The sequence below is a fragment of the Micropterus salmoides genome, unplaced genomic scaffold (genome assembly GCF_014851395.1).
Source record: "Micropterus salmoides isolate LMB-PRFRI ecotype aquatic unplaced genomic scaffold, ASM1485139v1 Ms_hic_scaffold_16, whole genome shotgun sequence".
Classification (NCBI taxonomy): domain Eukaryota; kingdom Metazoa; phylum Chordata; class Actinopteri; order Centrarchiformes; family Centrarchidae; genus Micropterus; species Micropterus salmoides.
The window spans coordinates 13,091,650-13,118,244 of record NW_024040707.1 but is presented as its reverse complement, the minus strand read 5'-3'; the positions used below and the strand labels follow the sequence as shown (position 1 = coordinate 13,118,244).

At 40.7% G+C, this 26,595-nt stretch overlaps 4 protein-coding genes across 10 annotated transcripts; 2 read left to right on the top strand and 2 right to left on the bottom strand.

Moving 5' to 3' along the window:
* Window positions 1–402: 402 nt before the first annotated feature.
* On the top strand, window positions 403–13,190 carry gp9 (glycoprotein IX (platelet)). Of its 3 annotated transcripts, none has more exons than XM_038722205.1 (3): window positions 403–538; window positions 861–1,617; window positions 13,085–13,190. In XM_038722205.1, the coding sequence occupies exon 2, from the start codon at window positions 862–864 to the stop codon at window positions 1,606–1,608; it is 747 nt and encodes a 248-aa protein (XP_038578133.1). In that variant the 5' UTR covers window positions 403–538; window position 861; the 3' UTR covers window positions 1,609–1,617; window positions 13,085–13,190. The 3 variants fall into 3 exon arrangements, with proteins under 3 accessions (XP_038578133.1, XP_038578132.1, XP_038578131.1); XM_038722204.1 differs by lacking the exon at window positions 13,085–13,190 and adding an exon at window positions 5,061–5,922; XM_038722203.1 differs by lacking the exon at window positions 13,085–13,190 and having other exon boundaries at window positions 861–2,548.
* LOC119905317 (haloacid dehalogenase-like hydrolase domain-containing 5) lies at window positions 2,968–6,234 on the bottom strand. The gene is made up of 8 exons (XM_038722201.1): window positions 6,115–6,234; window positions 5,059–5,262; window positions 4,794–4,906; window positions 4,602–4,695; window positions 4,459–4,492; window positions 4,158–4,332; window positions 3,872–4,060; window positions 2,968–3,361 (listed from the first exon to the last, which is right to left on the bottom strand). The coding sequence occupies exons 1-8, from the start codon at window positions 6,232–6,234 to the stop codon at window positions 2,968–2,970; spliced, it is 1,323 nt and encodes a 440-aa protein (XP_038578129.1).
* On the bottom strand, window positions 7,322–11,506 carry cnbpa (CCHC-type zinc finger, nucleic acid binding protein a). Of its 2 annotated transcripts, none has more exons than XM_038722206.1 (5): window positions 11,383–11,506; window positions 9,147–9,267; window positions 8,850–8,915; window positions 8,436–8,634; window positions 7,322–8,323 (listed from the first exon to the last, which is right to left on the bottom strand). In XM_038722206.1, the coding sequence occupies exons 2-5, from the start codon at window positions 9,262–9,264 to the stop codon at window positions 8,206–8,208; spliced, it is 501 nt and encodes a 166-aa protein (XP_038578134.1). In that variant the 5' UTR covers window positions 9,265–9,267; window positions 11,383–11,506; the 3' UTR covers window positions 7,322–8,205. The 2 variants fall into 2 exon arrangements, with proteins under 2 accessions (XP_038578134.1, XP_038578135.1); XM_038722207.1 differs by having other exon boundaries at window positions 9,153–9,267.
* Window positions 13,101–26,364, top strand: raf1a (Raf-1 proto-oncogene, serine/threonine kinase a). Of its 4 annotated transcripts, none has more exons than XM_038722199.1 (17): window positions 13,101–13,190; window positions 16,375–16,601; window positions 16,762–16,874; window positions 16,961–17,063; window positions 17,158–17,315; window positions 17,787–17,876; window positions 20,129–20,282; window positions 21,034–21,058; window positions 21,693–21,802; window positions 22,631–22,748; window positions 22,956–23,040; window positions 23,200–23,376; window positions 23,470–23,516; window positions 23,644–23,762; window positions 23,878–24,009; window positions 24,878–25,012; window positions 25,108–26,364. In XM_038722199.1, the coding sequence occupies exons 2-17, from the start codon at window positions 16,401–16,403 to the stop codon at window positions 25,246–25,248; spliced, it is 1,908 nt and encodes a 635-aa protein (XP_038578127.1). In that variant the 5' UTR covers window positions 13,101–13,190; window positions 16,375–16,400; the 3' UTR covers window positions 25,249–26,364. The 4 variants fall into 4 exon arrangements, with proteins under 4 accessions (XP_038578127.1, XP_038578124.1, XP_038578126.1 ...); XM_038722196.1 differs by lacking the exon at window positions 13,101–13,190 and adding an exon at window positions 13,878–14,340; XM_038722198.1 differs by lacking the exon at window positions 13,101–13,190 and adding an exon at window positions 14,424–14,722.
* Window positions 26,365–26,595: the final 231 nt, after the last annotated feature.

Here is a 26,595-nt window from a genome sequence, read left to right as displayed (position 1 = left end):
GCTTTGCTATTCAGCTACAATATGTCCATTCTGCTTTGCAGCTCAGAATTTCCATTAAGAAACATGTTCTCTTTGACCTCAAGCTCATCCAGTATTTGTCTTTCAAAATATCTCATGGGTAAATTCAATATCCACATAAAGCTGTACATACTCCCAGCGGTATTCTGCAGTAAAGTGCGCCCTGTGCCCTGAGCACCGCAGTGGATGTCTGCAGTAAACACAGTGTGGGAGAGCTTCAGATGGCATCCACCACTGTTTCTAACAGATAAGTCTTATCTCTATTAAGCAGATGAATTTCCTTCATGTCAAACGCACCATAACTGAGCAGTCATTGGTGCGTTCCTCATACTGACGTCGATCTGTATTGGGTGTGCGATTATTCTGCGTTTAATAACATGTCAGTTACAAAAAAGATAGACCTTGAGTCCAGGAGCAATTTGGAAATACTCCTAAGCTTAGACTGTATGACTATATAATGAGATTTTAAGGATGACTGGCACCACAAAAAGCAACTTCCAAGTTGGTTTGACTCTAAAAGGTCTGTATTCCTTTTTAATTAAAAAAATGGGGGGGGGGGGGGGTACATTCACTTTGTCATTTGGTTATATCTGAATACTTTTCTTTATTACAGCTTAAGGATGCACAGGGACATTTAATTCACTTCATTGGTGTATTCACTTTTGGCATAAACAAATCTTGTCCTAATACACAGCTTTAAGGACGATGCATGGTTTTAGAGCACTCCAATATAACAACTTGCTGCACTGTTAGCATCATCTAAAGCATCCTCACTGTTCCTATCATTATGCAAACTGGAAATTACAGTGCAAATAGGGAATAACCTTCTCCTGATCCTGCAGGATGTTCTCTGGTTTAAGCTTAGCTGTCTTCCTTTTCTTGGCCACATCAAGTGCCCGCATTACTGGCCAACCCTGCCTGTTATCAGCCCTCCTGCCTGCTGGTTTGAGGGTCAACTGCAGCACTATAAACCTCATTGAGCTGCCTCATCTACCCTCAGACACCACAGAGCTCCATCTGCAGGACAACCAGCTCACCTCAGTGTATCCTGGCCTGTTTGACAGATTGGTGGATCTGAAAAAGGTCTCACTATCTGGGAACCCCTTCCACTGTGACTGTAGGATCCGATACCTGAGGAACTGGCTGCTGAAGAACAGGGCTATTGTCTCAAAGGAACCCACCTGTGCCAGTCCAAGCTCTGTGGCTCAGAAAGCCATCTCGGATCTCAGTGATGACTACTTTTCTTCCTGTACGCCAGCAAGCTGTACTGATGGGACTTACAACATTGTGGTGGGGGTGGTGCTATGCTGCCTAATTGTTCTGCTTCTGTGGAGCTTGAGACTAGCCAAAATATCCACCTTCACTCTGTACATACTTGAGAGACATTCAGGCTTTGAGGCAGACTCTTTGCGCTCCCTGAAGCCTAAGCACAGGAGGAGACTGGACATTGCGCTGTCAGATGTGAGCCCTGACTCTGATTCTCTCACTTGTACGGAGGATCTAGAAAAGCCACTTATCAACATGGAGCTACTGCCACAAGTACTGGATGTGTTGCACAGGAAGCACAATATAAAGATAAAGGCTACCTGAGGGACCTCTGTAAGTGAAATTACAAAAACACTACAAGTGACAAATTGAGTTGAGGCAAGGCAGCATGACAGATTTCTTAATGGGATATTTTTGTCCTAAAGTCGTTTTTATGCTAAACCACTACAGAGAGGACGTCTGGGTAACTGTAACAATGTAACCTGATTTTATTCAGGTAAATGTGCCTCATTTAGGCATGTAAGATAAATATATGATCCAATTGAAAGGTGTCTTTTGCTGTACGCTGCAAATCTTAACATACACTATTTCAGCATTTTTTGGATAAAGCTCAATACATGTGCTCATTATAGGTAATTTAACAGAACATGTAATATTGAGTATTTAAAACTATTTTGGCTTGTAATTGTAGTGGACTCTTATGACTGAGCTGGTTGAGGATTTATGTTTAAAAGCAGATAGACATAACTTAATAAGAAAGATCTACACTATGCTGTGTGTTACAGGTGGAATGTTATTGGTTGAAAAATCACACAGACAGTTTGCAAACGTGTGTAACTATTCCTTATATTGTCTTAAGTTACAATACTATTTACAATGAGTGAATTACGACAAATGGTCAAATTTGGGGCGGTAAAAGCTTTTGATTGACATTGTACTTGCAGCTAAATTAATGTCTAGTTAGCTTTTGCTTCTGGAATTAAAAATTTAAAGCATAAAAATGAATTTGTACATCATAGCAAACAGATTATGGCGTGAAGATATGGTAATATTTAACAAAGATGATCTGTGCAAATAATGGTCAAGGCTCTCACAACTAGCCAAAAATGCAGACGGACAATACTATTACAGGACAATATTGCACATCAAACAGTTGTTTTTACAGCACAAGCATTACTCACATATTCATGCATAGATTGTCCAAGATAAATTGGTAAACAAATGGCTAAAAATGCAAATAATAAAAAGTCATCTTGAGAATAAAGGTCAAATGTTATATGGATAGGCTTCTTAGAAACACTGATAAATTCTTGTAATAAATATAGGATGGTTTCAGGATTTGTAATTATCTAAAACATTACTGTCATCTAAAAAAATACTTAGTAGGGTCAAATAAGGCAGTTCAAGAACAGGTAATTAAAGACTACCACAAAAACAACAACAACAAAAACAGCAACAAAAAATAGATTTTTTTTCTCTAAAGTTTGTCTCAACGTTAAAAGTTTAGAAGATGACCCTTACTTTGTCAATGCCCTGTCAGGTGGTTAAACAATGTCCACAGTGTTAGGCTCATACAGGTTTATGCATTAAGTGGTATACCCAGTTAAATGCTCCCCAAACCCTACCCCCACCCAACAACTACGACCTCCGTGGTCACACAAAACCTGTTGGCTCAAAGCTCTACTAGGGCACAAACTTCTCCTGCTCAAAGATGAGGTCAACAGCTTCTGCCACATCCTGTACAATGTGGCCCGGCTCCACCAGCGCAGGGTCGAATCTGAAGTCCCGGTGCCCGTGGAACACAGTCTCTTTGATGCAGTGATTTGCATCAGATGGCACCTCTGCATTAGGGTTGTAGACACCTGTGCAGACAAGGACGGACTTACAGGAAGTGGCAGAGGGCAGCGCCAGCTCGCTCTCCCACAGGTTGTCGATCTCGTCCTCCTGGGGCAACGCAGTGGTGGACCCCGTGGCGGCCACCATCTTAGCAACAGCTTTGGGGTTCTTTCTCGCAACTCTCTCCTTCAGGTAACAGTTGTATAGATTGGCACCGTAGATGTCCGTCATAAGGTTATCCCTAAGAGCAGAGAAGGGGAAGTGATTACTCAGTGGCTCGGGCAGTGGGCACAAAGCTAGCCTAGATACTGATGAGCAAGAATGTGTTTATTTTCTGCTACTCCATTCCTGTATCCACCAACTAAGGAGCAATTTAAGCAATCGCATAGTGCTGTCTCACAAGCAACGGCAACAATCGTGACAAAAAAGCTGAGGTGGGAAGGTGTGATATGTTCACTAACGCAGTTGCAGGCAGTTCTGAGTGAGGGTGAGTCCTGTATTTTCATATGATGTTTCTTACCAGATTATTGAGCATAGCCTCAGTCGACTTGAAATGTGAGTCATGCACTTTCCTTAAGTGGCAAATAAAAGCCAGGCCGGGTTAACTCAGTTTTAGTATGCAGTAGATGTTCCTGCTCTATGGCTCTTTTCATTACTTGCATCTATATTGTCATCAGACTGTCTCAAAAATGTAAGTCTCACCACTTCCTTAGTTTAGTCCACTACATTTGCAATAAACTTGATGTCTCACCCTATAGCATAAAGGGAAGTGATGGGAAGATTCCATTGCCTTTCCGTGGCCTGGCTTCTGATAAGGTACTCCGCAAAATGGTAGGTCAGCTCACTGGGTTTTCCCATGAGAGCATCATATTTCAGATCTTTGCCGGTTATCTTCTTATAGATGTTCTCTAGGCACACAAGAAATGTCCCGTGCCCAAACCTGAGACAAAATAAAACAGTGGAATACAAAGGGACACATTTACATTTGGCAGTTTCTTAAGACTGTGCTTCAGTTGCCAATGATTTTAGAACTTTACCGCGGGGAATGTGCCTCAGCCATCCACATGAGGTCCATGTTGCAGGCCAGCAGGGGGAGGTGAGGTGTGTTTTGGGTTTGGTGAGCACTGCTGAGGTTACCGTTGGTCAACAAAACGTCAGTTATTAGCTGCAGGTTGGTCTCCCATCGAATTGGCTCCCCGAACAGAATTACAGCTGTGTGTGGAATTAGGAGATTAACATGAAATCTACGTGATATCAAAAATCTGCAGATGCCAGTGAGTAACTATTAGTCTACAGCTGATAAACTTTGGAGATGAAATAAGAGGTACATGTTCTTACCTTCAACCTTAGGAAGCTTGCCAAGAGGGTTGGACTGAAATGAAATAAGAGAAACTAAATGTGTGCTGTTATATAAGACTAAAGAACAGTTTGATGTTTCTGTAACTGACACCTAATCTCTGCACCAGAATTCAATGTCTCACCGGTAGTTTGGGTCTCCTGTTGTGATCCACCATGTCCAGCAATGGGAATGATTCCCTCAGCATATCAATACTGACAACATTCGTAAAGCCCACACTAAAGATGGTGTGTTAAGGACAAGTGGAGAGTGTTATGCAAACCTAATTTAAATGGATCATGAGCAGAAAACATAACAAAGCAAGTTTCCAGGATACTTTTTAGCAATCTCCAGGACTGGTCCCTGTCCTGACACCAGCACACATTTGTCATGAAACTTCTTAAACATCCTCAGGGGACTATGGGACATGATGACTTGATCTTGTGTAATCTGGAAATCAAGTGTTAGAAGGGGTTAACAGCAGAGGTGACAGGACAGCAGATGAATTTTAAAAAAAAAGTACATGTTTTGTGTCTGAATACTTTATATTCCATCAAGAATAGTCATGACGCCAATTTTTTCAACATCTTGAAACAACTTACAGGTACTCCCAGGATGTGAGAGAGCTGGTCTGCTTTTGTTTGTCGGAGGCAATTCCCTGCATTTGTGACAAAAACCACTGGAACCACAAATTGTCCCTGAGAGTCGACCAACTTCTCAAACGCCTTCTTTGCAGCAGGGATTGGCATCCTTCCCCGGACAAGCACGCCATCAATGTCCAACAGCAGCCCAAAGCTCGGCTGTGGCTGTTGAAGGGAAGGACAAACGCAGGTTAATCAGCTAAAACTGTGGGCAAGAAGTGGAGGTTGTTGTTTTCTTTTTTAAAGTAGAAAACTAAAAACACAGCGTGGATAAAAGAGAGTGGCTAATATGTGACATGCCTGGTTAAAATGATCAAAACTGAGGTGAAATGGTGATTAAATAAATACCTACTGGACTTTGATGTGGCTGATAATGAAACATGAGCCAACGCATATTCAAAGGCTTAATTTCTACAGAAGTGGAATTACAATTTGCCATATTAACTTGAAATGACTTTTTAGTATAATGTCTGTGAATATTGTTTCCACACATGATGATGTATAATAACACAGTTGTGATTTCCTGACTCTACAGTATGACAGAATAAGGGCCTTCTACTCTTTTTTTTAACATATGTCAGCCACTGTGAATCCATAGTTGGAAATATATGGTGACACAGCAGTACATGGGGGTATTTCGTTATATTTTTAGCATATTACAAATTATCCTACAGCTATCTAAGCATATAAAAGGTCATTTTGTGCTTTTCCAGTGTTTTTTTCTGTTACTTGGGCCGGAAAAACAATCTAGGAAGAGTATCAGCGATTGTTTTTCTCATGGGGGGAGGAAAATAAACAGTAAGCTACATCTGCTGTTATCCCTGATGTCAGATCCCCTGTTGTTTCATCCATGCCTGCGCATCCACATCTGACAAAGTTGCATGCAACACTGTATGCAACGTCGATGTGATACATTGTTAAGAAGGAAAAAAAATCTGGACCAGTCACAAAATATTGCCTATGACCAACAACGCATTGTTTGCCTGACCCAAGGCGCAGCAACAGCTCGAACCGTACCTTGCTATTAGACTGAGTTCCGCAAAACCCGCACCGAGAACCGACAATCCCAGCTTTTCGTCTGGCTTGACGGTTACTCAGGGTGTGCAGGCCCCGGTAAAACGACAGGAGTCCCCTCATCTCCTTTACTTATCACAGGGTTAAAACGAGAAGAAAAATAGTCAAGGCAAACCCCGCACTAAAGCACGAGCCGGCTCGCTCCGGCCGGTCGTTTTGTTTTTTTTCCCCCCTGATATTTCCTCGCCTATAATTTGACTGGGCGACACTCGATGACGACATATGAGGAGGAGGCGGGTCTCTTGCTGCATCTCTGGCCGGAAGGAGCTGTGGAGCAGCATCTGCACTGCAACTCCCGCTGCCATTTTAGACACCGAGGTGGAGTTTACCATTTCTTCCACGCACAAGCGCCTTCCATGAAACACGGGACAGCGCTGCAGCAAAACGCACAAGCTCATTGCTCACCATTACAGCTATAGAGTTTGTGATCATCGCAATTTTATATAAATATACTTATATTACACGGTGGGTCATTTATTTGCAGCACAAAGCACAACATGGATACTGATGGACCGTAAGATTTAATTCTCCATTTTAGCTCCTCGCCTTCATAAACATAAACCTTATTGGGTTGACCCACCGGCGTCACATGCAGCAGTCTGCACTCATTTTCCTAGATGTGCTTCAGGGTACCTAACTTTGCAACAAGGAACCAAAAGGAATTTGATAGAGAAATCTGACCCGTTGCTAGAGACAGCAGAATCCCCTTTCCATTTTTACCCAACATACTCTGTAGGCGAAAGCTCCCCACCCCCACAAAGAAAAAGAGGTTGCACGAACATGATGGAAGCACATAGTTCAGGCGAAATGTGGTCGAATATGCTGCATTATGTTTTGTCAAGGTGCAGTTAATGAGGTAAGAGGAGAAAATGTTTGCGGCATAAACAATGGTCTGCTTTGTGTACCGTTAACCTACATATTAGGTCTGAGTGTTTACCCAGCAAATAATGTTGTATTTGAGCTTCTTTGAAGATGTAAATGATCAACTCATGAGTTAAGCAGATCAGCTTTATCAGTTTAACTTCTTTTACAAGACTGGCAGATTACTTGAGAAGGGATAAACATCTAAAAAAAAAAAGGGGGTTTCCATCTTGAAACAAGCGTTTAAAGTTAGGTATGTACGAAGCCACTAAAATCAGACAAGAAGTCCTCCCCGTGCTCCTCCAGCTTTATTGATAGTTTAAAATTACATTTCTATTTTCTAGGACTTCAGTTGCACTTTCCTTCCGACTTAAAAACTGAGTACAAGCAAATGGTATTTATACAGTAGTCTAAGTGATATTGTACAAAAATAACATTTTGATTTCTGTGAAAACATTTTTCATTCCCAAATAACTCCTAATTCTGCTGTTCTGACAACTGTTCTTGATGTTAAATTTTGCCAAGGTAAAAAAAAAAAAAAAAAGAAAAATTCCAAAGCCATTTTAAAGGAAAAGTCTACCTTGGACTACCAAGTGATATTTAAATTGTAAACAGATTTCTATAAAAGAACATTTTTTTCTTTTAATACCTCCAATTTTTTTTTTAATATCTTAGCAATAATAACATGTAGTTTGTTATCGCCCACTTAGCTGCTTGTAGGGCTGAAATGCATCATGTTATGAACGGTTTCCATGTCATACTCTCTTGGCCAACTCGTATCCCACTAAAACAAACCAAAATAACCATACATGGAAGTTCGGTTTCCATTTACTCCCTTCTTCTATCTCATTTTACTGAGGCTCACTTCCACAAGCTCAGAGGTCCTATAGATTCCCACACGTTTCGTCCCATTTATTCATCTCTGATCACCAGTGGCTTGGAAAGGGGGTTCTTTAACAAAGCATTATACATAACACCGCTACCAAACTAAAACATTTTTGTATTGAATGCAGAAAGATTTTTTTTCACCCCTTTCATAGTATTACATGTCGAGAGGCTCACTGGCCTGGGACTAGCCTCTGTTAGCCAACCTTTGGCCAGTGAAGAGGATTCAGAGAAAATAATACAACCAACCATCAATCTGAAAAAAGGAGGGGCAACAGAGGGCACCGATTATGCGGTGCCTTCAATGGTGCAGTCTTTTGCCAGGTGGCCTGCCTTTCCACAGTTGTAGCAGTTAGTCTCGCTGGCTTTACTGCAACGCACAGCAACGTGACCAATGTCGCCACACCTAGGGGAGACATGGTGGGAGTGAGAAACAATAAATAACTTTAAAAAAAAAAAAAAAAAAAAAAAAAAGGAGGAGGCATAATTTCCAAAACTTTCTAAAAGGTAACACTCACCTGTAACATTTCACCTTATCACAAAGCTTCTGGATGTGACCAAACCCACCGCAGGAGTAGCACTTCTGCTCATTGGCGTGATCACAGTCACGGGCCATGTGGCCAGCTTTGCCACAGGTGTAGCACAGCTGCTCTCTCTCCTTTTTGGGCTCCTTGCAGTCCCGGGAAATGTGGCCACTCCTGTGGCAGTTGTAGCACGCTGAACAGCCCAAAAAATATCAAAAGAAACAGTTTGTTAAAAATGTATCACTGTGAACTGTCAAGACAAGTTACAAATAAATGTTAAATCTTATACTGTTATGTGTACCAGGGAAATCAAAATGTATGTAATTCTGTAATTGTGCTGTAAGAAAATACCCACTTCACACCAACTAACTAGAACTGAAATAGAAGAAATAGAACTGCAATGCACACCATCCTCAGTTTGGTCACAATCCCTGGCCATGTGTCCTTGGTCTCCACAACGATAACAGAACAGTTCTGTAATGACAGACAGATTAGTACGCAAAAATGAAAAGACTATAAAGCTTTAAACTGACAGCCTCAACTAAGTGTTTCTCCTCAAATGAAATGTTCCAAACCCCACAGTACAGCCACATGTGAATACCATATGTAAAGTGCAGTAAAAGAAAAAATAAACCAATAAACATGTGACTGAGGTTACTGTAATAATTATCCTATACTGGGTGTGGCCTGAATATTATATAGTACCCTTGCCTCGTCCCCGACCCCTGCCGCGTCCACGTGTCCCGCTGGCATTAGGACAATTCTTGACCCAATGCCCGGAGCGGCCACATCCAAAGCACTCACTGTTGCTGCTCGAGTCCATTACCTAGGTTTAAAAAAAAAAAAAAAAAACACAAACACAACACCATATCAGTAAACACAATTCGTTTCAATATAAAATCTTTACGTGCACTACTGAACTTGCACACCGTCTACACTTGGCTCACATTAGCTGTGTCTTTCACCCATCCATCTTGCCGGACTTTCACAAAAAACACACAAAAGAAGACAATTGTTTTTAATGAAGAGTGTGGATATTATGTTGGCATGCACCATCTTGATTTTCAACTAGGTTTTGTGCTGAGCAAATTCAACTTTTGACACTAATAGGCCAACTTCTATGACGCACTCAGCGACATTCTGAACATGGCATTTTATTGGTGGCAAATTTGACTGCTACAATTTTAGTTATGTCAGTCAATAGCAATTATTGAGATGATACGGAAGCTAGTTTATACACATTTCATTTTCTACATTCTGTCTCAAATGAGGCCTTGAAAGCGACCTCTCGCGGAACATGTAAGCTGCTTAGTATGATGTTAAAACCTAAAAGCATTACATTATTACTCTTGCCTCCTGTAGCTAACTATTTAGACTGCTTACAAACACTTGCTGGCTTAATGCGCTTTGGCTTTTTGCACTACCACACATATATTACGCTATTTGTCAAATATGGTGCCTGTTAATAAATTTTGATCTGATGTTTTTGCAAAGGCCAGGGTCAAGCTGTCATCAAAAATGACCTGATCATGGACATAATAAACCATGTTTGTACATAATTGTCAAAAGCAACTCAAAGTCAAAATCTCTCAAATCAATCAAATTAATACCATGAGAATACCATTTTAGAAAACTTTGTATGACATTACAATAACTAGCAATTCTGAGTGCGAGTAAAATAACAGTAGACAACTCACACACCACTGCTGCAAGAGTCAGTCTAGCATAATGACTACCAGGGGATCTAATCTACTATCAAACAATGGGGTCATTTTCCAGCTCTATCATAATTGGCCACCAGACTACAACTACCTACTTAGCTAACTTACACGATGTGTGATCGCCATAGGCCACCCTTCTGTTTGCTGACGATGCTAAAGACATCAAGTCAGGGAGAATGTGAGTTAATGAGTAATCAAGCTCTTTGCAAGTAGTACCCAAAAGTCGAGCTGGAAAAATAAACGACGCACATGGATTTAAATTGAAGATATTTACGGCCAAATTGTTGCTTCTCTTTCTTGTTATGGTCATCCAAATGCCATTTGGGCCTCAACTTCTACGTTATCTTACATAATATTGCTTCACTAAATAGTTACCGTAGTGAAATAACTTAATGTTTTTTCCCAGGCGCTCCATGAGCGCTCGTTTCCACTGAAGTACTGACAGCTGAGTTTAGTCTATCTTGGATAATTTAGTCCAAAATAGCTTATTGCTACACGTCTTTCACTACTGCAGAAACGGCCATGAAAGCACGCCGTGGGTTGTATGCTAACTTGGAAAGCTAGCTCCATGGGGAAGGCACGTCACATCGTGTTATGTTGATTTTAACATCTGCATAAATAGCAAGCCCGTGGTCTACCAACGTTTGAGATAACCCGGTTCGTTTCTCATCTACGCACCATATATCTCAAATAAGTAAAGTAAACTGTTTGATCGCTCGGGGGAAAAACAGAATCAAATGCCAAAGGTTGAAGATACGCTAACGTTGGCCTAGTCACGTTGATTTTTCTGCGTACTCGCGAGACACTAGTGCTGCTGGCTAGCACACGCTAGCATACCACCTCACGATCACGACTAAGAAGCACGGTTCAGTCGACGATCGGTCATCTTTCTCCAGTAAGAACGTGTCGATCCGACACTCATAGCTATATTGGTTTACATTAAATGCTTTCTGATGGGTATTAAAGAGAATATACCATAAAAACAAAATTTCCCGCGCAGGGCGCACACGCCAAAGTCGTTGCGAGGAGCTAATGTTAGCAGGCCGGACAGAGAACCCGATGCTCCCGTTAGTAAAACCAAACCAATGCGTTTTTACGAAGAAAACCCACCAAACGCCAAATTTTCCGGTATTATAACTTTTAACACATCATGGTTTTAATGTATACATATATACAACGTCTACTGGTTCAACTGATTTTAGTGCTGTTTTATTGCTTACCTCGCTGGCTACCTAGCTGTGTCAGTGTTTACGCCTCCTTCTTTGCGCTACATGCGGTGTGAACAGGAGTTCCTGAATTGTCATTCACAGTATCCAGCGAAAACCTGCACAGTCATTGGCTACATACTTTACAAGCCACCAATCAAACAGGAGGATGTCCGGACACCGCCTCTATGAATCAGCCAATCATGGACACAGAATGGTGCTTTTTCCCTAAACTGACTTGCCATATTTTACCCAATTCGTTTTCAACATTAAAAATATCTTAAATTTACAAACATTAGGGGATGTTAGAGCTGTAATAATTACAATATACTTATACCAAAACTGGTATTACTCCTAATATGAAAAATAATATTATTACATAATAACAAAAACAGCATTAAGAAAAAATAGGATATATTAGAGCCACAAGATAGATAGTATAGAAATGCAGACTTTTCCCATATTATAACTTTTTAAATAAACTATTTTTAATTGCTTGAGATAAATCTGCATATAAAGGTGTAGGTTTCAGTGAGCAATTTCAACAGCCTACTCATATGATATTGTGTGCTAAGGCTTTACACAGACCTCTCATTTTTTTCAGTAACCACTTTCAGCTAACATTCCTGATATATCTAGAGTTTTATTTAATTAAAGCAACTGTAGTGTCTAAGACATGTCTAAGAAGCAGCTTCGTTTATAGCATCAGTGCAATAACTTGTAAGATGTCTAGTCTGCATCTTACAGGTGAAAATGGTTATATCGATTTGAAGTAAAAAAGTTAGTTCTCAGTGTGTAAAAACTAGTACATCAGAATCTTTGACTCATCACAATTATCAAAAAATATTTTCAATTAAAAGGCCAAAATCACTGATGATGAGAACAGTCTTCAAATAATAAATGAGAGGTTACTCAGTTTGTTTGTGAATGTCCCAAACTAAACTAATTAAACATACCTGAAAACAAAGACTCTGAAGTTGGAATGAGAGTGTAAATATTGATCTATTATCAAAACAATCAAACAATAATATGTTTCAGACAGATGATTTCACAAACATATTATTGTACAACCTTGATGCGAATCATTTTTAACAAGTTCTGATTGCATCATATTTTGAATACAAGAGACAACAATCCATGGGAGCTGCAACCATCTCCCCTAACTGGCTTGAGTGCCCAGTCAGATCAATAAGTGGGAAAGATGCATTCATCTCAGTCTTAAGGTGGCTTTGGTTGTAAAGCTCAGAGATAGCTATTATTATTTCCTGTGGTCTTCATTCTGCAGCTTACAAGCTTTAATACATCGCAGGGAAAATATCACAATCTGCAGTGCATAATTTTGATTTTCATTAAGAGATGTATCAGCACAATAAGCACACTAACTGAAATACAGTGGTGTACTGTTGCATGTAGGGTGGAGTACCTTAAAACGCTCCACAATGACAAAGCCCTGCCCTCATCTTCACAGAAACAGTATTTGGCATTTCTGTTATTTGTCAGATGGAATATCTTTTAGAAAATTACACTTTCAGAAAAGTAGAACTAAATACTAAAGTTAAATGGGTTGATGATGGATTTAAATTGGCTGCAAACCAGGAATATAACATGGGTTTGTGATTTAGATTCCTTTTAAGATTGTCTGCTTTCTGGAAACAGTTTATGCTGAACCCATGAAGACAAATTGACCAGGATGTTGATGAAGCTGTTTTATTCTCAGATGGTGTCAAGCTCCGCTTGCTAAAAGGACCTATGAGCCATCTGTGATTAGGGTACCTACCACAGGGGAACCCAGACCGGGATGCTACAGCGATGGTGAACACATGGTGAGTGTAGACGGTAGGTTTCACAATGGTACTGTTTCAGGGCCAGTTTGGTAAAGAATATGCCATGTTCTTGGCTGACAAAAGCTTACATGTAAGCCTGTTTTGAAACATTTCAAATCCATATAAGCTAAAGAAGGATGCATTTATGTCAATTGGTAAAACAAAAATGAAATTTACAATTAACTCTAGGTGGAACGTTTTTTTTAAAAAGATTTGTAAAATATACCATGACTGTTATTAATCTAATATTATATCAGGTAGGCTTCGAAATAATTTCCAAGGCTCCAACTTTGCACTGTCTCCAAGTCTCCAGGTGATGGTGCACTTTGAGTTAATAATGCATTACTCTTTTGCTCCAAACCGGTAGTGGGACTCTTTTTTTGCTTTTCAAAAGATACTGTTACAACTAATATTTTAATACATTTGCATAAAAACTATAATAATGTACCATACGCATTAGCCTTTTAAAAAACTGACTTTTGCCAGTATGAGCTCATTAGCGACGAGGGCTACAGAATAGGACTATGGCCTATCTACGTAAAATATGGGCATATATTAATTAACCCAACATTTTAAAAACAAACAGTTGATTCTTTTTATGTAGAAACAACGGTATCATGAAAGTGGGAGGGCTTAAGTGTGTGCTATAGTTGCGCAGTGTGAGTGATGCTTGCTTGTAAATCTTGTTATGACTGCAAGGTCCTGTTTCAATCACTGGCGTCAGACAGACGCACGACACCAACTGAATCATTTTCACCTTCTCCCGAAGAAAGTAAATATTGATTGCAACGCAAGGCATTACCGAGCAACTTTGTGGGAGTTTTAATTTGAAAGTGCTTCACGGGACTTAAAGAATATCCCTCGTCGTGTCACTTTGAGGGTCCGACGGAATTTTTCGCTTTTACCACGACTGGGAGATAAAACTTTTCCTCTGTTATATCAGGCGGCTCGGAAAAGACACCCGCCTATGACCTTCATGTCTGAGATTATTGCTACATTTACAGGATCCAAGATAATTTGATACAATTTCAGGCTCTTTACCACCTTCGACTTTTTCCCTTTTCTTTGAATGCATTGCAAATATGATGATGTCACCGACGCCAGTTTTTCCTGAAGTTATGGCGGAGCAGAACTTTTCTAACTTCTCTTGGTAAGCATACACAGGCTGGCTGTCTCCTAGCATTGCCACTCTTTGAATTATGGTTGAAATGGTCAGCTACAGCTGTTAAACTGCTTCTCCGTATGGGAACATGACAAAGACAGCCTACATCGTTCGAACAAGTGAAATTTGAATGGAGGGTGAACAGAGCTGTGCAGTGATGTTTAACGATATATTTCGCCTCTGAGGGCCTACAGTGCAAATTCACAGTAATAACTGGATCTGCCGGGCCTTATAAAAACACACGTAGCTACTTATAGCTTTTTTAACTGTGCAAGCCGTTTACGGATTTCAGTAGGCTATTTGACTAGTGTGTTTAGTAAGAAGTTGGATTTAATTGGAACTCCATTGAAGGCGTTCAAAAGGCAGTTTGGTGAGTATCTGTACCAAACTCTACCAAAATATGCTAACCTGCTGACATTAATCTCACCTACATTTATGACTTTTGTGACTTCAGTCTTGCCGCATAAAAACTCTTTTGTGGATGCAACATAAGCTGACTGTGTTATGTGGAGTGACCTGTTCTGTAGAACAGATCTAAGCAGACAGGGAGTAAAGTTCTTCTGGACTTCACTTTCTTTCTGTTGAAACTCTTTTTTTTTTTTTTTCTGGATGGATCAGTTACTTGTTTTGAACACAGTTCCTGCAGCATGGTGGAAGACCCACAGTCTTCCAAGTTTGTTGCTTTTCTTTACTATTGACTTACTGGTATGTCTGCTGACAGCATACCACTAACTTCAGTAAATCATCTCTTCAGTGTTAACAGGTCTTTGTATAAGACACACAAGAGATAATTAGAATCCTTGCAGGGTGAAAGTAGTCACACTGCAAATGGAGACCAGTGAAACTTCTGTATATATATATTATATAGGCTATTTATATATAGCCCCTATTGTATTTCAAACAAAGCAGAAGAGGGAGCGTATTTGTATGTGATGGGTAGATCCAACTTGAGTTGTAATAACTTAAGTTTGGGTTTTTTTCCACGCCCCTGCCTAGTTGACAAATAATTATGTTTTTCTTGATTTTACTTGTATATTTTAAGTATTTCTTTCCCCTATTTCTTTATTTAATTAGACCCTGTATGTGGATATTGTGATATTGTACTGTGTGTTACAAGCTGTTGTGTTTTAGTTGTCTGTTGCCTGACTGTGCACAAGAAAGAGTCTGTTGAAAGCATATACTGTAAATAACACTACTGACCTCTGTGGTGGCATGAGAATCTCCTGGTGTGAGTGGATTAGTTTGTCTACATTGCTCTGCTGCTCCCTCTCAAATGAAAAGGAAAGGACAATTGTTAGTTTTATGCCAAAACAAAATGTGGTATTCTTAAGAGTACTGCTATACTTTGATATAGTTTAGGGCTGAGCCCAGAGTTTAATAAGCACATGGGACCGCTAAACAGGTCAGAATGTACGTGTCCTCTTTACTTTTCCTGTCACACTTTCTACTAACATACTGACACAACCCCGAAATGGCCCTTATCACGCCGTCAACCAAAAGGGTTGATTGCGCTGCGTTTATGCTTAAGATTAGAGATTACGTCAAACAAGTTCTCGATGAATGAACCTAAATCGATCTTAATTTTGCTACTTTTTCCCCTGGCTTTCACCATTGTGACTGACATGCATTCAAGGCAACCACAGCTGCTTTTTCAGTGGAAAGAGAAAACAAAACATATTTTAAAGGCACTTCTCTGCTGAGTGTTTGTTACTCCAATGATAGATTCTGGGTAGAGAATATAAATGGAAACAGTTGAATACCCTCAAAAAAGATTGATGGACAAAAATGGAGCTCAGTACTTTTTTTTTTTTTTCTTAATGGTGAAAAACATTTACATTCTGCCTCTGTCATTTTGCTTGCTAGTCTTTTACACTTTGACACTGAGCCTGCACACCACCCGTATCCTTACAAAGAGAAAGAGAACTAATGCAATATTGATTAAGTAATACATTGCTGATGTGAGCTTTCAAGCATTTGGACTTCTAATACTGTTTGTGCATGTTTTGTTTCTCTTTTTTTCAGACCATTGCAAGCACTTGGCTTTACTAATGGAGCACCTCCAGGGAGCGTGGAAGACCCTGAGCAACGGCTTCGGAATGAAGGATTCTGCATTTGAGGGCCCGTGCCTTTCCCCAACCATGGTCCAGGGCTTTTCCTGCCAGCGTCGCTCCTCAGATGACAGCAAGATGCCCGACTCTAAGACGAGCAGCACTATCCGTGTCTACCTCCCAAACCAGCAGCGCACTGTGGTGAGTAGATTTTTCCTCCAGGGGAAAGCTGGCATACAGATATTGAAACTTCCAATAAGGCTGCAGCAATATTGCATTGGTACACAGTTACCTAAAGGCATGTGGAGCTACTTACGTCCTGGCCGACAAGAGTGGAATTAATACTTTTTTTGTCTATCAGGTGAACGTGCGACCAGGTATGACTCTGCAAAGTTGCCTGATTAAAGCATTAAAGGTGCGAGGTCTGCAGCCTCAGTGCTGCGCCGTCTTCAGGCTGCACCCAGGGCAGAGGAGGTGAGCTCAGTACAAATCACTTTCTTACGTGCTGCTGTTATTTTGCTTGCTCTGATGGAAAGCCTTTTGTCCATTTTTTGTAACAGTAAAAAATTCCGGATGGATTGGAACACTGACTCCACCTCGCTTATTGGGGAAGAGCTACTGGTGGAGGTTTTAGATCATGTTCCTTTGACGACCCATAATTTTGTGAGTACCTGGAGCATTTACGATGTCCTCACAGTACAACATCTCCTCTCTGCTAAATAAACACATGTACACTTTTCTTTTCTGTCATTCTCAGGTCCGGAAAACATATCTAAAACTAGCGTTCTGTGATATTTGCCAGAAGTTTCTTTTGAATGGTTTCCGTTGCCAAACGTGCGGATACAAATTCCATGAGCATTGTAGCACCAAAGTGCCCACAATGTGTGTGGACTGGAGCAATATCAGACAACTCCTGTAAGTGTCTTCACCTTGAAATGGGAGCATAACATGTAAAGTAACATACTTAACTGTAACAATACTTCAACATTACATCAAGAATAATTTATTATAGATAACTGACAGACTTAACTTGCCATCCTAAACCCATCCTCTGTACTGAAGCTTATAGTATATATCATTAAACTTCAAATCTGAGGTAGGATTCAGAAATAGTGTTATTGAGATAAAACTGGGAAAACAGGTACTGCAAAGCTCATGTTTATGGCTTTGCATACCGACACTGAAAGTAGAAGTTAGTGTTATTTTGCATGCAGGTTGCATTACTGACTGTAACCATTAAAAGATTCATATCATTTACAGCAAAGAGATAAGCCATTTTACCTGACAGCCATTGTAGTCTGTAGCAGTCAGCTGTTATTTGATAAAGCACTCACACATCCCCCTGTATATGATTCACTCCCTATCACTCTCTCTCTCTCTACTCAGGTTGTGTCCAACACCTGGTGAGAGCAGTGCCCCATCACTGCCCTCGCTCACATCCCGGCGAATGAGAGAATCCTTAACACGGTTTCCAAGGTGAGGCAAAGTTAGATACTCCACCTAAACTGTTTAGTTATTGTCCTCAAGATGAAATTCTTCCCATTCTAGGGTGCAGTTGTTACATGTACAAATAAGACTACATTTTGAAAAGGAAGCAAATTAATGTGTACACAGGATACAAAGTTTGCACTACTGTAGCTTGTTAGGGTGGGGTGTTATATGTCCATAACAGAGTGAAAATGCTTTTGCTGAATTGAGTCTTCTGCCTCCAGAGAAAAGAGGAATGAAATTACTTTTTTAAGTATGCCCCGTGAAGTTTCTTTTTAAACAAACAAAAGTTAAGTGTGCACTGTGTGTATCCTTGAGCCCTAATACACTTGTTGAATGTGTTTCCTTTAGAGCTGCAACGATTAGTCGTTTAATCAATTAACTATTTGATTAGTCTGTAACTATTTTGATAATGGATTATCATTCCGAGTAATTTCTTTGCTTCGCTGTGACAGTAAACTGGATATCTTTTAGGTTTGTGGACAAAACAAGACGTCCTCTTGGACTTTGGGAAACACTGAACAACGTTCTTTTCTTTATTTTATAGACCAAACAATGAATCGATTTATCGAGAAAATGATTGCCAGATAAATCGATAATGAAAATAATCATTAGTGGCAAATCCAGAAAAAGTTTACATCCATGTTTACTGCCTCACAGTTCTTCTTCTTCTTCTCTGCCTTTGCTGGTGCATTGCTGCATATCTTGGTTTGTTACTGCCACCTGTAGATCCGTGGAATAGTGTGAAACCATTGGCAGGAACGTGTGTGCGTGCATCCTCATCATAGATTGGGTTCTCATGCTTGGGTGGGGACCCACTCATAGAAAAACGACTCTATAGATACCAGAGGTCCCAAAATCCACAGGGAACTATTGATTATTTATTGTGTTGTTTGAATTGGATGTTTTGTCCAGAGCTAATACCTATGAAGTACTGGAAGGTGTCACCCACTGTAATGTCTTTCCAGGGATTGTTGTGGGACTAAGTTTATGGTTGGGTCCTGCAGGGAGAGCTAATAATTGTTTTATTTTTGTTTGTTTAGTGGGTTACTGGACAATAGAATTGAGGTGTCAGATCAGTATATTATAAATAGTGGTGGAGAATAAATATACATTGGCAGGTTTAGGTAGCCTTTACCATTGTCTTTTTCTGTTATTTGTCATGGTTGGCTGCAGCACAGTTGGTTATGTTAATTTGTAAAGAACCATAATCTGAATTGAATTAAATCCTGTTTTTAATGACGTCCTCAGCTTTATAGGGGCTTACCAGTCCAAGTGCTGATGTAACGAGAGACGTGAAAAGAGCCTGTTGTTTCAGGAGGACTTAAATGGTTAAAAAGCACTATGAGCTGCCAAATTAGCACTCACAAAGTATTAAGTTGTTCCAGGCAGAGCAATCTCAAATACTCTTTTGAAACAAGGTTTTGTATTGCCAAAAGCAGGATTGTTCTCGAGGAGTGCACTGCATGGTTATGAGATGTGATTTAATATGGTCTCTGTTTACATACGTCATTCAGCTGGAGTTCCGTTGTCTGCACTTTAACCAGCTGCTAGTCCAGTAATAGGAGTTGGACCAAGACTTTTTGACTAAATTCAAAACTGGTGCTTAGTTGTTTTTATGGACACGAGGCACTGTTCTTGTTCATGGCTGTGAAGATTGGTATTCTTGTTCAGATGTTTTTGAATATTTTATCAAGTCAGACTGACATTTAGATTGTTTGCAGATTAACATATTTGACTGGTGATCTTTGTATTCTTCGTCTGAGCCAATACTGATCTTGGCAAACATCAAGGGCAAAATATGGGGATTAAAAAATGGTATATGGGAGAGGCCACAAAAAAAAACAAAAAAAAGCAAAAAAAAGGAAAGCAATAACTACTTCTTCACAGTGATATTTTTTATGTGTGTGTTTAACCATAAAGTGTGCTTCTCATTGTTTTTGCATGTATGGGTGCAGTTTGTTGATGGCACAACATAAACAGATGATGCTTTAATGGGGAAAGTGAGACAAAAAGGACAGAAATGAAACCAGAAAGCCCCTGCACCAATCACCACACCCACTGCAGTCCGATTTTAAAGAAGTCACAGAATTCATTGTTTGCTTTGCCAAATGTCGTGTGTGTGTGTGTGTGTGTGTGTGTGTGTGTGTGTGTGTGTGTGTCATTTGAAGCAGTGACACAAGATGTACACAAACAATGTCTGCTTTGTCTTAATGTTTGATCCTTGTGCACCTTCACAGCTCAGCCCACCGATATTCCACCCCTCATGCCTTCAACTACACCACGCCCTACCCACCCACAGGCGGCGGTCTCTCCCAGAGGCAGCGCTCCACTTCCACGCCCAATGTCCACATGGTCAGCGCTACCCTCCCTGTAGACAGCAGCATGATTGAGGTAACTACACACCGTATGGGCCCCCCTTGGGTACTCCTGCAGGTTCAAGCCACTCCTAAAATATCTCCTGCCTGAGACTGATCTTGCCCTCTCACGTACATCTCAGGCATTCCAACTATCTTCACCTTGCCTTTTTCTACCTCATCTACCCCTGCATTACGTAATCCACCTGGACGGGGTTGAGCCTGTTTTTGTGTTATTCCCCTGATGGCATCTTTTTTTAGTGACTATTTAAAATGTGTTACACTTGACTTCCCCCTGTTCAGTTCTAGTTTCTGCTTTTTCTCTGCCATTGTTCTTGCATAATCAGCTCACTAGTTTTGCAGCCTTTGTAAAATATTTCCTCTATATTCTGTCCAGGTAGAAACCTAGGCATCACTCTTGTCATTGTTCTTCCTCACTTTCTTTTACTGTGTCCCTTTCCCTCCTGTCCTCACTGGCCTGTTGTATTGTACCCTGCTGGGGAGTAGCTAGACTGCCTGAATACTTCCCCCAGCTCCTGGTGCCATAGATTCTGGCTGAAGAGGAAAGTAGGTATTGTGCACTTCTCCCAGTCTTTTGTTGAGGCATCATCCGAGAGTCCAGAAAAGGTTAGAAAGCAGAGTGTCTGTGTGCTGTCTGTGAATGGCATCCATTGCAAACAGACTATCTGCATTCACATCTTAGTGTTGAGTGACAGCACAGCATGTGGTTTACCGCTTAAACACGCTGACAAAAGTTTTTCTTTGTGTTTTTTTTTTTGTCTCTCTAGGATGCGATGCGTGATCATGACTCGGGTAAGTGCTGGCTCTGCATTTCGTTAGCATCGTGCATCGTGTGCTTTTATGCTGTGTCACACATCCTCCCTTCACCCTCACCACATACTGTATCTCCCCATGTAATTTTGCATTCATTTAAAACATAGGTTTGAATTTGAACACCTCTTTCTTTGTGAACTGACTGTTTAGCCATCCCCAACTCCCTCCAAAATGGATATTTCTCATCACAGCATTTGACATTGAGGTCTACCCATTACATTCATTAGACACTGGAAATAGCTAAGCAGCAGAGAGTGGTATTGCAAGACTAATCTGCATGTGATAGGCCATTAAACGAAAAAGAATCAATCTTTATACATTTTTTCTGTTCCACTGGCAACTTCCATCCATGTGTACATTATCAGATGTGACGTGACGTCCCGTCCCATTATTTTACCATTGCCCCTGATAGCTCTCATTTTGGAGGGTGAGTCTGATTCAAGGGAAAGCGTGAAGGGGGAGAATTGGGACAAAGTCAAATGATGTTTCCCAAATTGTTCCCATTTCCCATCTGGCATACTATGTAGTCCTCTACATAGAATTTACTGTATATATGTAGTAAATTATTTCCCTCCTGAATTGCTTCCTACTCTTTCTCTCTGTGCTCCTCAAGCGGGGAGTTCCCCCAACCAGAGCCCTACAGGCTGGTCCCAGTCCAAAGCCCCTGCACCTGCCCAGCGAGAGAGGGCCACGTCCTTCAACACTCAGGAGAAAAATAAAATTGTAAGTCCTTTGCCTTGTCTTGTATGTAGGGTCGGAAGTAGCAAAATTACATTTACTCTCGTTACTGATACAAAGTCGGTTGTCTGTGTGTGTTTACTTGTACTTTTTTGTAGTCATTTTAGAATGTCCTTATCTTAAGTATTGTTGCTACATTAGAAGTCACATCCGTTATCAAGTAAAGAAGTCACATGAGAAGTCATGATAAACTGTGTGAAATGGAACAAAAGGAAGCTCTTTTTGCTTTAATGTGTGTGTTTGTCAGCTATAACTGCACTGGAGTTTATATTGTCTATACATCTTTATGTTGTATGCCTTGGTGAAGCTTTATTCTGCTTTTTAAGTGGCAGGCTCATTTTGTAGCCTCATGTTGCACTTGCCGAGGTGTCATTGTTGATCATTTTGTTGAAGGACTAAACATTTAATTGAAATTCGATCAAAATAGCCATATGGCCTATTGCAAGAGGCGCATTATTTGTTAAAGGAGAAATGTGTGTCAAAATACCATTTTAAATGAAATATTGCCGTGTCATGTCGTGGCCTACACATTACATTCTACAGACCCAAGAAAACATCTTTGCTTAGTACAAAGCCCCTCAGTTTAATAAGTTGCTCAGTATCATTCCCTCTAATATGGCAAAATCGTTCACCCCTAATAAAAATGTATCACAGTTATATTTACTCAGAGTACATTTTAAATGACCTTTTACTTTTATCTGTATACATTTTTACATAAGCAGAAGACAACAGAATACTGGCGTATGATAACTGGTAATGTTTAGCTTGTGTGTCTCACGTCAGTTGCATCTCTTTGATTTCTATTCTATCCAGAGGCCTCGGGACAAGAGGGACTCTAGTTACTACTGGGAGATCGAGGCCAGTGAGGTGTATCTGAGCTCCCGCATTGGTTCAGGCTCCTTTGGAACTGTTTACAAAGGGAAATGGCATGGTAGGAATGCATTTCACATGGGGCAGGGCACTTGGGATGTAACAACTAGCACCTTCACATTGTCATACATGCATATATAAAGATAATTCTTTCAAATTAGTTACCTGACACAGAAAATTATCAGAATGCATGTAGCATTGCCTTTCATATGAAGTTACAGTAGATTGTATGGGTCAAGGGCGACTGAGCAGAGTACTTTTGTTGCAGGTGATGTAGCAGTGAAGATTTTAAAGGTGATTGACCCCACACCAGAGCAGTTCCAGGCATTCAGAAATGAAGTGGCAGTCCTGAGGTAAGTAATTGCATGGAGACAGTATTTTTTCAGCTAACAGATGGGGTTTTTTCAGCTGTTATGACAGTTGCAAATTGCTGAATTCTTGGAGAATCATCTTCATTGGAAATCTTATCTTTGTTTTTGTGATTTCCTCTTCCGCTCTGCCGCTGGTCGCAGGAAAACACGACATGTCAACATCCTGTTGTTCATGGGCTACATGACGAAGGACAACCTGGCCATAGTGACCCAGTGGTGTGAGGGCAGCAGCCTCTACAAACATCTTCACGTCCTGGAGACAAACTTCAAGATAATCCAACTCATAGACATTGCAAGGCAGACAGCTCAGGGCATGGAGTAAGTCCTAAAGAATAGTCCTAAAGAGCTTTTCTGATAAACTAAATTTAAAAAGAACGGAGATGTCATCTAACTTTCTTTTCTCACCTTTAGCTATCTGCATGCAAAGAACATCATTCATCGTGACATGAAGTCCAACAGTATCCTTTCTATCTGCTGTTTCAGTGTATGTAAAGATAAAAGCATTCATTGCACTGTAATCCTGGTCAGGATCTGGGTTTGCTCCGTGTGTTTTAGCTGTGTTTTAGCTCCTTGACAGCAGCGAAGACATCTTCTTGCATGAAGGGCTAACGGTGAAAATTGGGGACTTTGGTCTTGCCACGGTGAAGGCCAGGTGGAGCGGTTCACATCAGGTGGAGCAGCCTTCTGGATCCATTCTCTGGATGGTTAGTAACACGGCTTTGATTTCACTAAAGCAATAAGGCAACTATGAGACACTTTTTGAGTTGTGAAACACAAGAAACAGACAAAATAAAGCAACTGAAACTGTATTGTCTGCAGGCTCCTGAGGTTATCCGGATGCAGGATAACAATCCCTACAGCTTCCAGTCTGATGTCTATTCCTATGGAATTGTTCTCTTTGAGCTCATGACAGGAGAGCTCCCATACTCTCAGACAGCAAACAGAGATCAGGTAAAGTCTCATCATTTACATATGTCATACCATATGTCAGGAGACAGTCAGACATTCAGCTGTAATGAGACACACCCATTTTATCCTCCACACACTCTGTAATTGTTTTTGTTTAGCAAAATAAACTTGTAAAACGCCTATGGTTGTTTTTACTACCTCGTTCGATTTGGTCATGTAGAACAGACAGATTGGTCATGTGTAACCTCACAGCCAGATACGTGTTTAAGCTGTAGTCCTCGCCTGGTTCCCACTGTCAGGCTGTGAGCCCAGGCCAGAAGGTGGTGTAAAGACACTGGGTTGCTGTCTGAAGGGAGTTGTGGAGCTGGCCTAAGGCCCACCATGGAACAGAGGCAGGCACCCTGGAGCCACTGGCCTAATTTTAGACCCCGTAACACAACCCTGTTCGTGTGTGAGAAAAGGGTTGCATATGTGTGTCTGTGGTTTTTCGTCCTCTGGGTCTGGCTTCGTGTTCAGTTCAGCTTACTGTGTCTGTACTTTAGGCTAAAGTTGCTCTACAAACTGTGCACATAAGTACTGTTATGATCCACTGTTGTACCCCGATTCTCCTTGATTCTGTAGAATGACTTTGTACTCAGCTGACCTGGCAAGCACACAGAGTACTCCTATCATCCTTTATCTCTGCAGCGTCATGCACTCATGCCTTCACAGTAGCTCCAGTGTTTCAGATGCCCGTCACCTTCGACTCACTGGCAATATTTATAAAGTATCTCAGAGGTGGACTGCTGATTTGGGACTGATCATGTGTCGTACTGTCACTTGGATCAATAGTTGAACTCAAAAATGTTTTCAGATGTGATCAGAGTTCTACACACTCTCTAATCTGCCATCTGTGGCTTCCTCCTCTCAGATTATCTTCATGGTGGGAAGAGGCTATTTGTCCCCAGACCTCAGTAAGCTCTACAAGAACTGCCCTAAAGCCATGAAAAGGTTGGTGGCCGACTGCATCAAGAAGTCTAAGGATGAGAGGCCGCTCTTCCCGCAGGTGAACTACTCACTTGTTAATTGTAGACTTCAAAGTGATTGAGGAATGTTTTCTTTAACTAACTTTTTTATCTCTTTTTATGCATTTTCTTTTAGATCTTGTCCTCCATTGAGCTTCTCCAGCATGCCCTCCCCAAGATAAACCGCAGTGCCTCAGAACCGTCCCTGCACAGAGCCTCTCACACTGAGGATATCAATGCCTGTACTCTGACCTCTACCAGACTGCCTGTTTTCTAGAGGCTCAGACAGCACTGCCCCTCCTCCTCGCCTTACACTTTCCCTCCTCCTCTTTGAAATATCCAAAATAGTCCAAATGCTCAGTACGCCCAAATTCTCTACATGCAGATGCCAATATAGACCTGAAAGTGTACATGCAATCATACATAAGCCTAGCCTAGTGCTAATCAATAAAATGTGTGAGGAGAGAGGGAAGTGCAGAGAGAATTGCACCTGAGATTTGTTACGGAAGGAAGTGAGTGAGGATGGATTGCAGTGGGATGTACACATGAAGAGGCTTGGCATAAGATACATCAAGGTGGTGCCTTGCTTATCGCTGCACGTATTAAGAAGTACGCAGAGGCTCCACGGTGGCAGTGCATTTGGTAAAATTTGTAAATACATGCAAGCACACCTGCCTATGACAACCATAAATGGACACTGAAGGAAGCTCGAGAGAAACATGAGATGTGTCTCTCTTGATTTGGGTTCTGTGATGTGAAGCACACCCTTCTATCTGGCCACCCTGGTTTCTGATGAAGAGGACCTTTAAAGCTCACATGCCTTAAGAGGAAACAAAGCCTGGACTAAGGTCCTGCACAATTCACCTCCTGTTGTCACAAACAAAGCCGTTGGATGTAGTCCATTTAGTTGCACAGTAGTAGTTGATTTTTGCATCGTCTTAAATGATAATATAGTAGAAATGGGAAATTGTTGTCTTTTTTGGTGTTTTTTTGTTTTTTTTTGTCTTTGACTTCTTTTAATTGTCTTTTTTGGGGGGGGGTCATTCTGGAGGAATTATAGCCTGTCAGACAGCGAGCATGAACGATAATAGAAAAATTTAATTTGCACATATTAGCAAAAGCAATGGTTGTTTCAAATGTCTACACATGGGCTTCATAGCTCTGAATGAACTGATATGTAGATACACAAACATTCTTATCAGTCCTTACCATGGGTAGCTTATCAGGAGCTGGACATTTGGCAGTTGTCTTAAATATTTAAAATGATTTGGAAACTAATTTGTATTTGTTTATCATGTCTCTTTCAGGAGGTTAAACATTTTCTTGTGAACTTGGTGAGAACTTGTCTATTCAATATTTTAATAAAATTAAGTTAAATTTCTTTGCCAAAGAAGACATGTTTTGTCATCCTTTTTTTTTTTTACTTCTTAGTATTGGGGAAAAGGTCAATGTTCTGTGTGTTGTATTAATAATGCAATGGAAGCAGGTGAGGTAGGCAGTTGACATCAGATTATACTGACTCTCTTCTTGTTCGCTAACACAGTAAAATCCCACACATGTGCAAGACTTTGTGGCAGGGTGTAATGTTTGCAGAAGCAGTGACGACGTGGTGTAACCTCACAGG

Excerpts from the sequence above, each read along its gene's own strand:
- gp9 (XM_038722205.1), top strand. The coding sequence starts at position 862 with ATGTTCTCTGGTTTAAGCTTAGCTGTCTTCCTTTTCTTGGCCACATCA.
- cnbpa (XM_038722206.1), bottom strand. The coding sequence starts at position 9,264 with ATGGACTCGAGCAGCAACAGTGAGTGCTTTGGATGTGGCCGCTCCGGG. Across the intron at positions 8,916-9,146 it reads GGGTCGGGGACGAGGCAAGG|AACTGTTCTGTTATCGTTGT; the intron begins GTACTATATAAT and ends CTGTCATTACAG. Across the intron at positions 8,324-8,435 it reads GATAAGGTGAAATGTTACAG|GTGTGGCGACATTGGTCACG; the intron begins GTGAGTGTTACC and ends TGTCTCCCCTAG.
- raf1a (XM_038722200.1), top strand. The coding sequence starts at position 16,401 with ATGGAGCACCTCCAGGGAGCGTGGAAGACCCTGAGCAACGGCTTCGGA. Across the intron at positions 16,602-16,761 it reads CAAACCAGCAGCGCACTGTG|GTGAACGTGCGACCAGGTAT; the intron begins GTGAGTAGATTT and ends TTTGTCTATCAG. Across the intron at positions 17,064-17,157 it reads CTTTGACGACCCATAATTTT|GTCCGGAAAACATATCTAAA; the intron begins GTGAGTACCTGG and ends TGTCATTCTCAG.
- LOC119905317 (XM_038722201.1), bottom strand. The coding sequence starts at position 6,234 with ATGAGGGGACTCCTGTCGTTTTACCGGGGCCTGCACACCCTGAGTAAC. Across the intron at positions 5,263-6,114 it reads GAACTCAGTCTAATAGCAAG|CCACAGCCGAGCTTTGGGCT; the intron begins GTACGGTTCGAG and ends TCCCTTCAACAG. Across the intron at positions 4,493-4,601 it reads ACAGGAGACCCAAACTACCG|TCCAACCCTCTTGGCAAGCT; the intron begins GTGAGACATTGA and ends ATTTCATTTCAG.